This window comes from Metopolophium dirhodum, chromosome 1, assembly GCF_019925205.1.
Source record: "Metopolophium dirhodum isolate CAU chromosome 1, ASM1992520v1, whole genome shotgun sequence".
NCBI classification, from domain to species: Eukaryota; Metazoa; Arthropoda; class Insecta; order Hemiptera; family Aphididae; genus Metopolophium; species Metopolophium dirhodum.
The window spans coordinates 133,680,808-133,694,299 of NC_083560.1; the positions used below are offsets into that span (position 1 = coordinate 133,680,808).

Here is a 13,492-nt window from a genome sequence, read left to right on the forward strand (position 1 = left end):
GGATTATACCTCGAAGCACGATTAAAGATATATTAAAGATATTTAGGTATATCCTTAGATCATATACAATGGATGGCGCTACTTTAATCATTTGCTGTGTCCAACATAACCCCTCGCTTATTAGTTATTTTATAGTGATTGTTGGCGAAACGCATGCGTAATAACTCGTTGTACCTTGAAATCAAATGGATGGTGGAGATGGAATGTAAAGCGGCATAGGCGCAACGCATGCGCAATAACTCGTTGTACCTTGAAATTAAATAGGTAGTGGGGGAATATGTTGGACACAGCTCGGTATACGAGAAATACACACATGGCTCCATCCATTGTATATGATCTAAGGGTATATCTTTAATCGTGCCTAGAAGTATACCAGCTGAGCATACACCGGTGACACATTCTTATCATTTCCGGACAAGTGCTTATCATTCGTACACGCTGTTTGTTTTAAAAACGTGTTACATCAGTGTACACTTTTTTCACACTGACCCAAGAGCAGGTATAGCCGGTGTGGGTGATCGTTATCATTTCTTATCAGTGAATAGTTGATTCCGTAATAAATTCAGCTGATTAATCTACACCAAAAACGTTTGTTTCGAAAACAGATTTCTGATCACACCCTTTACCCTACACTAAAATTAGGGTACACTTTTTTTTTTTCAAAACGAACAAACTTAATAGGTTATTATAATATAATCTATGGTGTAATCTGAAACCGCAGAAATATGAAATATTATCTATTGTGTATACTTAAACCACATAATTTATTTGTTATTCTGTGTTTAAACTCCGAACGTACATTCTTAATTGTTATTTTTTCATCAATCATTACATAATTAATATTAAAATTATAATGGACAATCAAGAAAAAAACATCAAACCGACGAAGCTTTATACACAGTATACTTATGTTATAATAGGTAGGTTAGGTATCTATGAACAATACTTGTATACATTAAATTTATTTTGTAATGCTATTGTAGTATCTAGATATTAAAGTACAGCAATGCTCACAACAACTGACAAATAGAAGGTACATTATCATAATTCATAAGTAATACCTACTAAAATATTTACAAAAATTAAAGTATAAGAAATAATAAAATGGTCTAACTTAATGGTATTTGAATACACTTATTTAATTTAAAAGACACAGTGTGTTTTGAATTTTTTTTATAAAACAATGAACATGAAAATTTGACAGTAAACAATGTTTATTAGATAAAGTATTAAGTTCATTTTGATTTGTGTTTTAGTATAAAACAAACATATTGTACCGATTGAGCATAACATCATGGGTACCTATGATATTGCTTATATATATATAATATAGCATAACATCATAGGTACCTATTTATATATATCTAGGTATATATCATACCTACCTCTGCATTTATAATATTTTTATTTCATGATGTACCATTGTAACCTACATCATCTAATTCAGATTACTGATTGGAATAATAATTTTGTTTATATTTTCCTAAACTAGTTGCTATACTTATGTTTAAAAATTGTAATAAATTCAATTGATATTATACTTTATCTTCTGTAATATTTCTGGGACAATTTAATAATAGGTACAATAGGTACATATTTGTACAGGTAAGCAGGTACCTAGTTACTATATTTCAAATTTTTTTATTTTACAATATTATTAATGAAAATATAGATTTTTAAGAAAAGAACATTCTTTGAAATGTAACATTTCTAGCACGGCACATAGGACATGTTGTATTTTCCTGTTGCAACTGGGTAACACACACAACACACAACCATGCATGACCACATGGTAGCACAATATATTTTTCATCGCTTTCACCAATGCAAGTCATACACAAATGTATGTTCTCTTGTTATATATTTTGTACTGCATCTGGATTCTGGAACAGTTGATTATCAGGTATATTGTCGTGTTCCAATTCATTTAGAATGTCTCTTATTACATTAAGATTTTTATTAATAGGTGCCTGCGGATTTACAGCATCAGGGACATTATGAGGTACTGGATTTACAACCATAGGAACATAATTAGGTGCTGGACCTGCTGGGAGAACAGGTCCTGGATCAGCATTATCTCTTAAAGCCCAATTTCGCTGCCTCAGTTCATATGCTCCAGTAACATGTGAGCAGATTTGAAGGAATTGCCATGCTGAAATAAGTCTCAAATCATACTGCTCTGAAGCATTTTTAATTCGTCTACTATTGGCCAAAAATTTGGTTCTCAAATACCTAGTGGGACGCAAGTTGTTATGTAGCTGCTGAACAACAATGTGGTAGTTGCTACTTGTGCTGGTTAAATGTCCTATGAAAAGAAAATTTTTTTTCGAATTTACATAGTTTAAGTAATTATAAATAAAATTATACTTAGCTAGTAATTAATTTTTATTTCCAAACTAAACTAATAACTAAACATACTATCCCTTTCATTGCTGCATATTTTTGTATACTGTTACCCTACTGTATTACAGACAATTCATATAATATATATTTTTTCCAAATTTTGAAGTCATTCAAAAGTAAATATGTGTTAAAGTCAAAAATTAAAACTATTCAATATTGACATAGAACATTAGGTATATTCTATGATATTGAATTAGTCACTATGATATTTAAATTTGATAATATTTTACAGACTATGACGAATATATACTCAGTTATAGTCATTAGTAGTAGCAGTCCATAGCACTGAAAGGGTTAGTAATAAATCCAAATATTGTACCAAGTTGATAAATAATTAAATATTGGCATTTCCACATAAATATAATACCAAATAACATAACATTTTAATATTTTATTGCATGATTGTGTTCATATTTAAAAAAATATATATTGATAATAATACATTTATATTAAAATTAACAATTAAAATAGTTTGCTTACCTAAAAATACCCATAAACTTGGATGTGAGACTGTGAATTTCAATTTTAATGCATTATGGAAACTCTCTATATTATTGTTGGTCCGTCGTAGTAAACCATATACTGACACAATATCTGGCCCAATATTTTGTAACCAATATCTTAAAAAAAAAAAATAAATAATGTTTTCTTTGTATTTCATGAATGTTACCTACTATGCTGCAATATTTTGGCTTATTGTGATTACTTATTGAAACATATATATTATTATGTAATATTATATTTTATATTTTTATATTAACTCAATGAACTTTGTATTCTGGGGAATCAAATTAAAAATAATAAAATAGTTCTCATTGAATGTTTAAGATTTAAAATGTCTTATACATATTTATTTTATTTTTTGCCCCATATGTTTTATGAACCAAATAACACAATCATAAGAGTTCCTGCTTTTACTCTCCATTAAAACATAAACAACGGGTATGAACTGAAAATATATAGGTAAGTAAGTATTCAAAATTAATTACTTATGTACTTATATTGAAATTAATTTTATACATTTTATATAGGTGTCTTACATAGTTCTGAATCATACAATGTATAGTTAACAATTGATAGCCCATATTTCTGGGTACCACCTTGAATGTAGCATCTGCATGTATTTCAGAAATGCCATCTCTTACTACATTTTGGATTAAATTAGTACAGGCAAAAACAACGTTTTTCCTACCATCTACATCTTGTACACATGCCTTAAAAATTGGAGCATTACAACAAGAATAACGTTGAAGTTCTCCATTTTCAAATTGTGCCGCCAAGTCTACCAAAGAATTTGGTATTACAGGCATGGAACTTCGTCTGCTATGTCACATGATAGACTCAGCAGTAGACCATGGGTACAATGCAGCTGCATCCATATGCCTGTTTCAGATGAAATTGATAATAATATTAACAAATTGTTATAAATGTTAACTAAACTATAGTGATTTACCTTCTTGCTTCTTCGTCATATACATTTTTTAACAGCCCATTTTCTGTAGAAGCTCTTTGTTTTAACACTTCGCGGAAATTTTCAATTAAATTTTCATTCACACATGGATCGTGATTATGTGGTTTGAGTACAATTTTTTGCCCATTCGGTAATCTTTTTAAAGTTCCGGTACAAAAATGTGAGTGAGCTTTGCTGCATTTAAAATAACTGAAATATTAATATACCAGTGATTCATTAAGAAATATATTTAGCAATGTATAAGACATTAAGACATAGTAGTTTTGAAAAAGTATAGTAAGTCTGGTAAACTAGCAAGATATAAACAAATAAATATTTAGTTAATAAATATAGTATATAGTTCTATTATAATTTAAATGTTTATTTTTACTTGTAATAAAGTGATTGTTCAAATTGTAGTTTATAATAAATAAGCATATTTTATTAAATTTTTGTATTTATTTATGGAACTAAATTATAGTATAAACTGTTAAGTCTAAAATAAATTTGGTATAAATTTTAATATACATTTTAAAATTTTAAAAGATTGTGAAAAGTTTTATACGCAGAACTGATCTTTTTGGACTTGATTAATCTGAAAAATTAATTATTCCTTTTTTTTATAAGTTTAGTATTGGTTTCATATAATATTTATTATAAAAATCATCAGAAGCATATACAAATTTAAAAATAAAATTTCAAATTTGAATTTTAAAAAAACTTCAAAATGCAAAAAATGACTTGAAATAATTTAAAATCGTTAACAAATGTAAAGTAAAAACTTCTTATTTTATTCGTGTATTTTATAAGACGAGTATCGGAAATAATGCAAAATTCATCGAAATTCCAACCCTAATCATTACCTATGTAATATAAAACATTGAAAAATAAATATTTTTAAAATTAAAAATTAAAACATTTTTTTTTTTTTAAGTGATTACACTCGATTATGAACGTCAGAACTAAGAATGTACATATATGGCATATAATAGTTTCAAATTTGTGGTATCAATGACTGAATAAGCTAAACACATTAAATTTTATAAATTACCTACAGTAATTATCCATCAAATCAATGATAACAGTGTTAATAGCATTTTCTAATTAAAAAAAACATTACAATTGATTAAAATTAATGCTGTAAGATTACCTGATCCAAAACCATTTAAATATGATCAGCTTGTGGGCAAACAGATGGAAAATCAAAATAAACAAAACTAAATCTGTTCAAGTAACTTTTTCATTACGTAATCTCGATTCTCCACCTGTTACGTTAAACAATATAACAATTCCTAAGGCAAACGAAGTTAAATACCTTGGGCTAACTCTCGACAAACGCTTAACCTGGAGCCCACACATAAAATTTAAACGTAAAACTGTTAACTCTAGACTTCATATCCTCAGACCACTCTTAAAATCCAAACTTTCCCTTTCCAATAAACTTACTATATACAAATCAATAATTCGACCAGCTTGGACATATGGTATCCAGTTATGGGGCTCTGCAAAGCCCTCTAACACCAACATGCTTCAAGCTTTTCAATCTATCTGCCTACGATTAATAACATCTTCTCCTTGGTATTTCACAAACAATAATCTTCACAGACCTAAAAATTCCTACACTCAATCAATTAGCAAAAGCCCATTACTCTAAATTTCACTCCAACTTAAACTCTCACAGTAATCCATTAATAAAGCAACATTCTTCCACCTCACTTCCTGGCAATTTAATTAGAAGACTCAAAAGACAGTGACCTAAAGACCTACTAAAATAAAAAATAAAAAAAAAACCACGACATCTAAAATGTTCTCGGTCGGGTCCTGCTGAGTGCCTGCCCACAAATGTTAAATTCTGTTACTTTATATTATTAAATATCCTATTTGCTCATTATTATACATAATGTTGTATAGATTGTAAATTACTTAAATAAATAAAAAAAAAAAAAGATTACCTAAGTTTTAACTAACTACGTATAAATAATTTTAAATTCCTTACCTATATGAAAGAAAACGTCACAAACAATACTTTATCACTAATAGGATAGTGAAACAAAAATTTTTAAAAGGGAAAATATTTTGCCCTCCCTTGACAAATTCCTGCGGACGTCCTTGCACATGGTACTCATTAAGGTTCGTGTATAGTGATGTTAAATTTTAGTAATTTAATAGCTACTATGAAAGTATGAAACCAAATATAACTATGTCAATTGACGTTATATGAACTAAAAAGAACTATAAAATGACATAATATAATGAAATTCTGTATGTAACTATATACCTAGGTACCTATATAATATTAAAATTTATATTTTTTCAAAAACTGATGGGTAGAAATTTTTATTTTAGAAGTTTTAAAATTTAAATAACCAAACAACATAATATATTCGAAATACTTACCTTGTTCCATTTTTGGTTCCATTATTTTCATATTTATGCCCAAGGTGTTTCATTGTGAACTTCAATCTTTTTTTCAATTGGAAATTTAGAAAATAATGAAAAAAAAGCTGGTTTAAAGCGGGATATGACTCGTAAGGATGTCGAAAATCGAATGAGCGATAAACTTACTAACAATCAAAACACCACTATATTATGTTTTTCTGATATTTCTTATTATATTATTATACTCTTCTCAAAAATCTTTTAGGTATATTATGTGGGTTTTTATAAACGAGTACCTTATCGAGTGATTTACCCATGACATGCCGTGTATCGTCCAAGTCCAATTAGCAATTTTGGGAATACACCAGTTTAAAATCAATCATTTTAAACTTTATAGTAGTTGTAATAACTGAAATTAGTGTTCCAGGTATTCCGTGAGGGAATTTTGTACAGTTTTATTACAATTGGTAAATTATAATATTCAAAGGTAACTAATTCAAATTTATAAACTAGCTAAATTTGAATACTCTCATAAGCATATTTACAGTGGTAAATCGTAAATTACGTATCTACATATAAATAAAAAACAATATCACCAAGTATTATTGAAATCTATAAAGGTACAAATGTACAATTTTATAACTAATATAATATCTAAATTAAATATTCTTTATTTAAGTTAAGTAATAATTATTAAGTATAGGTGTAAGTTATTTATTTATATAAATTATTAAATTTATTTTTTTCATTGTGTAGCTTACCTACTGAAAATTCATAAATAAAGTAATTCACAAGCGATGTAATTAATTATTAAGTTGTATAATTCTATATAATATTATATTATAATATTTTCCTACTATAGACCTATTATTATAGCAGGTAAAAAAAATGTTAGTTCCTAGATTGTGGAAAAAATGCTATACCCAACATGTGTAAAAAAAAGTTGCGTATGTTTGTTCCTATTCCTACACAGTGAAAAAATTATGTATCTATGTAACCTAACCTGAAAAAAATTACACATATTAATTTTGAATTCGATGATAAATCATTTCATATATTCATACATTCAAAAACGAATTTTGAGCGAAAGCTTGTCAGCCTATATTACCTACTATATAAGAGGTACCTACCTATTAAAGTATATATTTTACTATATTAATTTATTTTACTATTAGTTAAACATTATGGGATAGTCGAATTGCACGTACCTATTACCTATAAAGAAATGGTCAAATTGCACTTGGGTTCAAAAAAGGTAATGATCGAACTGCACTCGTTCAAAAAAAAGGAGTTAAAATTTCAGGTCACTATGGACGTTCACTTTTATTATTATAATAATATTTGACGATTTAAAAAAAGAATGACTAAAAAAAATTGATAAAAATTAAAAAAAAGTTATAATAATGACAATAATAATATGTATTTGATGATTCAATATAATATGTTTATATAATATTATATTAAAAGAATGGACAATGGTATGTATATAACAATCATTTTTAACTATTTTTAATTAAAATCATTGTCAGTCCTAAGCCTATAAGTGGGAAGGAAAATGAGTGTATTATATAAATGTTTAACCCCTTTAAATGCATGATATTTTTGTTGGAATACCTTTTTTATGCCCAAGTGCAGTTGACCACTACCTGCTTTTTACCCAAGTGCAGTTCGACCATTACTATTTTTAAACCCAAGTTCAGTTCGACTAAAATAAGTGCAATTCGGCCATACCCAAACAGCATACTATAGGTTAAATTCATTTTTGGCGGATAAATAAAAAAATTGATATAGGTACTTTAAATGTTTCAAATAGGTAACCAGTACCCCCACGAATAATATTTTTAAATTAATATGAAACAAATAAAAAATCATTTTTCGATTAAATATCTAATTATGTCCAAATTTGAACATAAAATATAGCGTACCTATTTTTAAGAAACTATGATTATATAATAGTTGTTAGATTTTTAAATGCAATCCTTAAAAAGATCATTCGTTATAAAGTCGTAATCAAAACCATTTATTAGCACATAGTGACGTAGACTAAAATGTATAATGTATTGTTTGACTTGTTTTTTATGATTTAATTCATTGATAAGGTAGTAATTTTTTTTAAATTAAAAAAAGGCCATCAAATTAGTTGACAACACACAGTTAGATTTGACTTATCTCGATCAGTCGATCATACATTTTATGTGTACCTACCTAGTATCATCAGAAATACACAACATTTGAGCTTCACACTTTAAAAGAACTAAGTTAAAAATATAAATATAATGAATATTAATAGACCTAGTAATTATACATTGTATATCCTGTGGAACTCCTGCACACTTTCTTTACCTCTTTATACTCACTATATGCATTGTTAACTTGAATTTGTTGATGGCGATTTGTTAACGAACTTTCAATTAACTTATAAATACTAAATGGTCAACACAATCAAACGCCTTTTATACATCAAATAAAATGTCAAGTACCTTGTTACCATCATGTATACCTAGACTGTTGTATATGGGGCAACACTGTTGCTGTCATAACCTTTATTAGTAGACATAGTCAGTAAGTTAGTTATCGGTTAGACGTGTGATGTGCACATGGTCTAAAGAAGTAATATATAACCTGTTGTAAAATTGTAATAATGTAACTCATGTATTCTAAATAAACATAATATGAATAAAGTGCTCAAGTATTAAGTACATTATTTTTAACATAAAGTATTAATATAACATGGCGCAGTCGAATGGATCAATAGTACCAGCCCCAGCTCCGCTAGACATCAATGACTCTGGTACAGTAATCAATAGTATTAAATTATTTAAAAGCAAGTTTGATCTGTACTTGAGAGCTAATGAGCTGGATGCCAAACCGGATGGCTTTAAGGTTGCGGTACTGTTAAGTGTCATAGGTGATGACGCGTATGAGTTGTTAGAAACATTGAATGCGACGAGCTCAGCAGCGACTGTTGAGACTATATTTAAAACGCTCCAGGAGTACTATGAACCCAAATATAATGTAATAATTGAGCAGTTTAATTTCTTCCGAAGGAAGCAGGAAGAATTCGAAACATTTGATAAGTTCTTGAGGGACATTAAAACAATTGCTAAACGTTGCAATTTTGGTGATCTGGAGAATACCATGGTAAAAGTACGAATTGTTCTGGGAGTGAAAAACAGAGCACTGCAGGAAAGGTTACTGAGGGCACCTGACTTGACCTTAAGTCAAACTGTTGAACATTGCAAGTCAGCAGAATTGGCAAAACAGCAGCAAGAAGTACTCCACAAAAGTGATGAAGTGGATGTTCATAATATGACCAACACTGGTAACACTAAGACTAAATCAGTGAAGAATAATAGTAAGTGGCAAGATTTTTCAAAAAAAGATAGAAGTAGTAGCAGTTCTGTTGATGTTGAGTATGATTGTAAGAAGTGCGGAAGGCGTCATGGATACAAAAAGTGTTTTGCTTTTGGGAAGTCGTGTATCAAATGTGGAAAATTGAATCATTTTGCAGTGGGCTGCCGTGACGTCACACAACTTCATAAGGAAGTTAATAATATTGGTAAGAATGAAAATATTAAAGTTGTAAGCGATAATGAACCTGGCTATAAATTGTTTGACATAATGTCTGTTGAAATATGGAATATTAATGCCCAATCAAAAAAAAATGGGTGGTCTAAAATTGTTAAAGTTAATGATAATTGCAAAATAAACTTTAAACTGGATACAGGATCTGATATTGATATTATACCGTTAAGTATATTTAAACAATTAAATTGCAAAAGTAAATTAAATAAAACTTATCTAAAAATCAAGGCTTATGGTGGTTTTAGTATAAAAGATGTAGGATCAGTTGAATTAGTATGTGAAGCAAATAAAGAAAAAATTTGTACCAGATTCATTATTGTAGATGATAGTAAAACAAGATGTGTACCTATCTTAGGATTAAAAACTTGTATTAAATTAAGATTGATAAATAGGTCTAAAGTGGAAAGCATTGAATCAAATGTTTGTTTAAACTCACTTATAAAAGATTATAAAGAAGTATTTGATGGCGGACTAGGATGTTTTCCGGGAGAATACAAAATTAAAATTAAAGAAAATAGTGAACCAAGGTTAAATCCTCCGAGGCGAGTTCCAGAGTCCATTAAAGAAGAGCTAAAAAATACATTATCTGAAATGTGTGAATTGGATGTGATAGTTAAAGTTGAGAGACCAATGAGCTGGTCGAGTAACCTTGTTATAGTGGAAAAGCGGGATAAGTCTCTGCGTGTTTGTTTAGATCCTGTTGAGCTAAATAAGGTAATTATTAGGGATCAATTTTTAATTCCAACTCTTGAGGAGTTAAGACTAAATCTGAACAATAAAAATTGGTTTACTTTATTTGATCTAAAGAATGGCTTTTGGCAAATAAAATTGGATGAGCAATCAAGTAATCTGTGTACTTTTAGTACCCCTTTTGGGTTCTACAGATTTACCAGATTGCCTTTTGGACTCTCGTGTGCACCAGAAGATATTCAAAAAAGAAGCATAGAGTGTTTTGGGGATATTAATAATGTGTATATATATTTTGATGATTTACTTATAGCTACTGAGGATGAAAAAACTCATGATGAGGTAGTAATACAGGTCTTAGAGAGGGCAAAAAAGTTCAATATAAAATTTAATTGTGCAAAAGTAAAATATAAACAGCATGAGATCAAGTATGTGGGTATGACATTTAGCAATGAGGGAATGAAACCAGATGAGGACAGAGTTAAGGCGTTATTAGGTTTAAAGCCACCTAAATGCAAATTAGAGTTGCAGAGGTTACTAGGAGCATTTAATTACCTGAGACAATTTATACCAAACATGTCTACGTTAATCACTATATTGAGGGACTTACTAAAAAAAATGTGTGTTGGGTATGGAGTGAGGCTCACACTGAGGTATTAAACAAGTTAAAACAAATAGTTGCAAGTCCTCAATTGTTAATTAATTTTGACCCAAACAAAAAAATAACGATACAGTGTGATAGCTCACAAACAGGTCTAGGGTCTTGTTTGTTGCAAGAGGGTAGACCAGTTGCATTCTCTTCGAGGAGTCTGAATGAAGCGGAACAAAAGTACCCACAAATTGAGAAAGAGATGCTAAGTATTGTGTATGCATGCAGAAAATTTCATAATTATGTGTATGGACATGTGACACAGGTAATGACAGATCATTCACCATTGGTGTCAATATTTGGAAAAAATTTTGATAAAGTAATTTCAGTAAGGTTACAGAAAATGAAAATGAAACTCATTATTTATGATTTACATGTAGAATATTTGCCGGGAAAGCTTATGTTCATTGCAGACTTGCTTTCTAGAAATTATCTTGATGAAGAGGAAAATGAACAAGAGATAGAGGGAGTAATCCATGCAATTGAGTACAAAAATATTAATGTGACTGAAATAGCAAAAGAAACTGAGAATGACGAGATATTGAAAAGTGTGGTTAAAATGTTTACAGAGGGGTGGCCTAAGGACAAAAAACAAGTGCCCGAGTGCATAAGACATTATTGGAGGTTAAAAGAGAATATTTCTATGGACCAAGGAATATTATATTATGATAGCAGAATAGTGATACCAAGTAAATTAAAATTAGCTGTATTGAAATTGATACATGAAGGGCATAATGGTACTCAAGACGTTGTTGAGAGCAAAACAGTTGGTTTATTGGATTTCTATGGATAATGAAATACGGCAGTATGTGAACAGTTGTGTGATTTGTTCAAAATTTATCATGAGATACCAAGTTTACCTTTTGAAATCGTTAGTTGTGATGTTTTAACATTTGCTGGTTTTGATTTCTTAGTAATAGCTGATCATTATTCTAAATGGCTAGAGTTGATTAAACTACAACAGAAAACAGCCAGTAAAATGGTCAAGCAATTTAAAATAGTAATGAGTGTTCATAGCTGTCCTAGAGTAATATTTTCTGATAATATGCCATTTGGCTCAATGGAGTTTCAGATGTTCTGTAAGGAAGCGAACATAGAATTAAATACATCAAGTCCAAGATATCCAAAATCAAATGGAATGGCTGAACGAGCAGTACAGACCGCTAAACAGTTATTACGTAAAGCTGAAAGTGAGCGTAGGGACGTAAGTGATTTGTTACTTGAATATCGTTGCACTACAATACCGCACATGGGGGCAGCACCTTGTGAGTTGCTAATGAGTAGGTTGTTGCGTACTAAATTTCCAATTAAAGAGTCAAATTGAATGCCTAAGGTGCAAACTGAGGTGAGCCTAAGGCAACAAGTGTACAAAAAAAAATATAAACAGTATTATGATAAAACGGCAAAGAATAAACAAGGGTTTGAGGAAGGAGACAAAGTTATGGTTCGGGAAAATTCAATGTGGGAACCAGGTAATGTAAAAGCTAAAGTTGCTAATAGCCCTAGGTCTTATATAGTACAAGAATCGGGAAGAGTAGTGCGAAGAACATCAGCACACCTTAGACTAGACGTTCACTAATGAGAGTAGGTGCACACCAAGAGTGTGATAATGATGACATAATAATAGGTATGATATTTAAAGAAGATAGTGCTAGTAATAGAGCAATAGTAGGAGAAAATGAGGAAGTTAGGAATAATGATGATAAAGGGACTGAGATGGAGGTAAGTGATGATGAGTTGATTGTACCTGAATGGATGCAAGACTTAGCCACAAAAGAAAGAGTGACTAAAAGATTACTGTAAAGATTCCAGATTCCAAAAAAATTATTAGAATAATTAAGTTTTGTTGTTTTGTTTTAAAAAAAAAAAAAATGTTTTTACATGATATAATAATTAAGTTTTGTTGTTTTGTTAAAAAAAAAAAAAAATGTTTTTATATGATATAATAATTAAGTTTGGTTTTGTTTTAAAAAAAAAAAAAAATGTTTAAGGGGGGCTGTTGTATATGGGGCAACACTGTTGCTGTCATAACCTTTATTAGTAGACATAGTCAGTAAGTTAGTTATCGGTTAGACGTGTGATGTGCACATGGTCTAAAGAAGTAATATATAACCTGTTGTAAAATTGTAATAATGTAACTCATGTATTCTAAATAAACATAATATGAATAAAGTGCTCAAGTATTAAGTACATTATTTTTAACATAAAGTATTAATATAATAGTTTATTATGAATACAACTAACAAGGTCACATAGGCTTGTATAGGGTAAGAAGTACTTTTTTTTTTTATCCTAAACCCCAAATTGATAATCGGAAAATATAAATAATTTCTCTAAAA

At 29.4% G+C, this 13,492-nt stretch overlaps 2 protein-coding genes across 2 annotated transcripts; both read left to right on the forward strand.

Moving 5' to 3' along the window:
- The first annotated feature begins 8,962 nt into the window (after nt 1–8,962).
- Nucleotides 8,963–11,946, forward strand: LOC132932499 (uncharacterized protein K02A2.6-like). Its single transcript, XM_060998888.1, has 3 exons — nt 8,963–9,981; nt 10,063–11,140; nt 11,239–11,946. Exons 1-3 carry the CDS (start codon nt 8,963–8,965, stop codon nt 11,944–11,946), a joined length of 2,805 nt encoding a protein of 934 aa, XP_060854871.1.
- A 186-nt stretch (nt 11,947–12,132) lies between these two features.
- Nucleotides 12,133–12,477, forward strand: LOC132932500 (uncharacterized). Its single transcript, XM_060998889.1, has one exon. It carries the CDS (start codon nt 12,133–12,135, stop codon nt 12,475–12,477), a length of 345 nt encoding a protein of 114 aa, XP_060854872.1.
- The last annotated feature ends 1,015 nt before the right edge of the window (nt 12,478–13,492 follow it).

Excerpts from the sequence above, each read along its gene's own strand:
- LOC132932499 (XM_060998888.1), top strand. The coding sequence starts at position 8,963 with ATGGCGCAGTCGAATGGATCAATAGTACCAGCCCCAGCTCCGCTAGAC. Across the intron at positions 9,982-10,062 it reads TCTGATATTGATATTATACC|TATAAAAGATGTAGGATCAG; the intron begins GTTAAGTATATT and ends TGGTGGTTTTAG. Across the intron at positions 11,141-11,238 it reads AAATGTGTGTTGGGTATGGA|TGTGATAGCTCACAAACAGG; the intron begins GTGAGGCTCACA and ends ATAACGATACAG.
- LOC132932500 (XM_060998889.1), top strand. The coding sequence starts at position 12,133 with ATGGTCAAGCAATTTAAAATAGTAATGAGTGTTCATAGCTGTCCTAGA.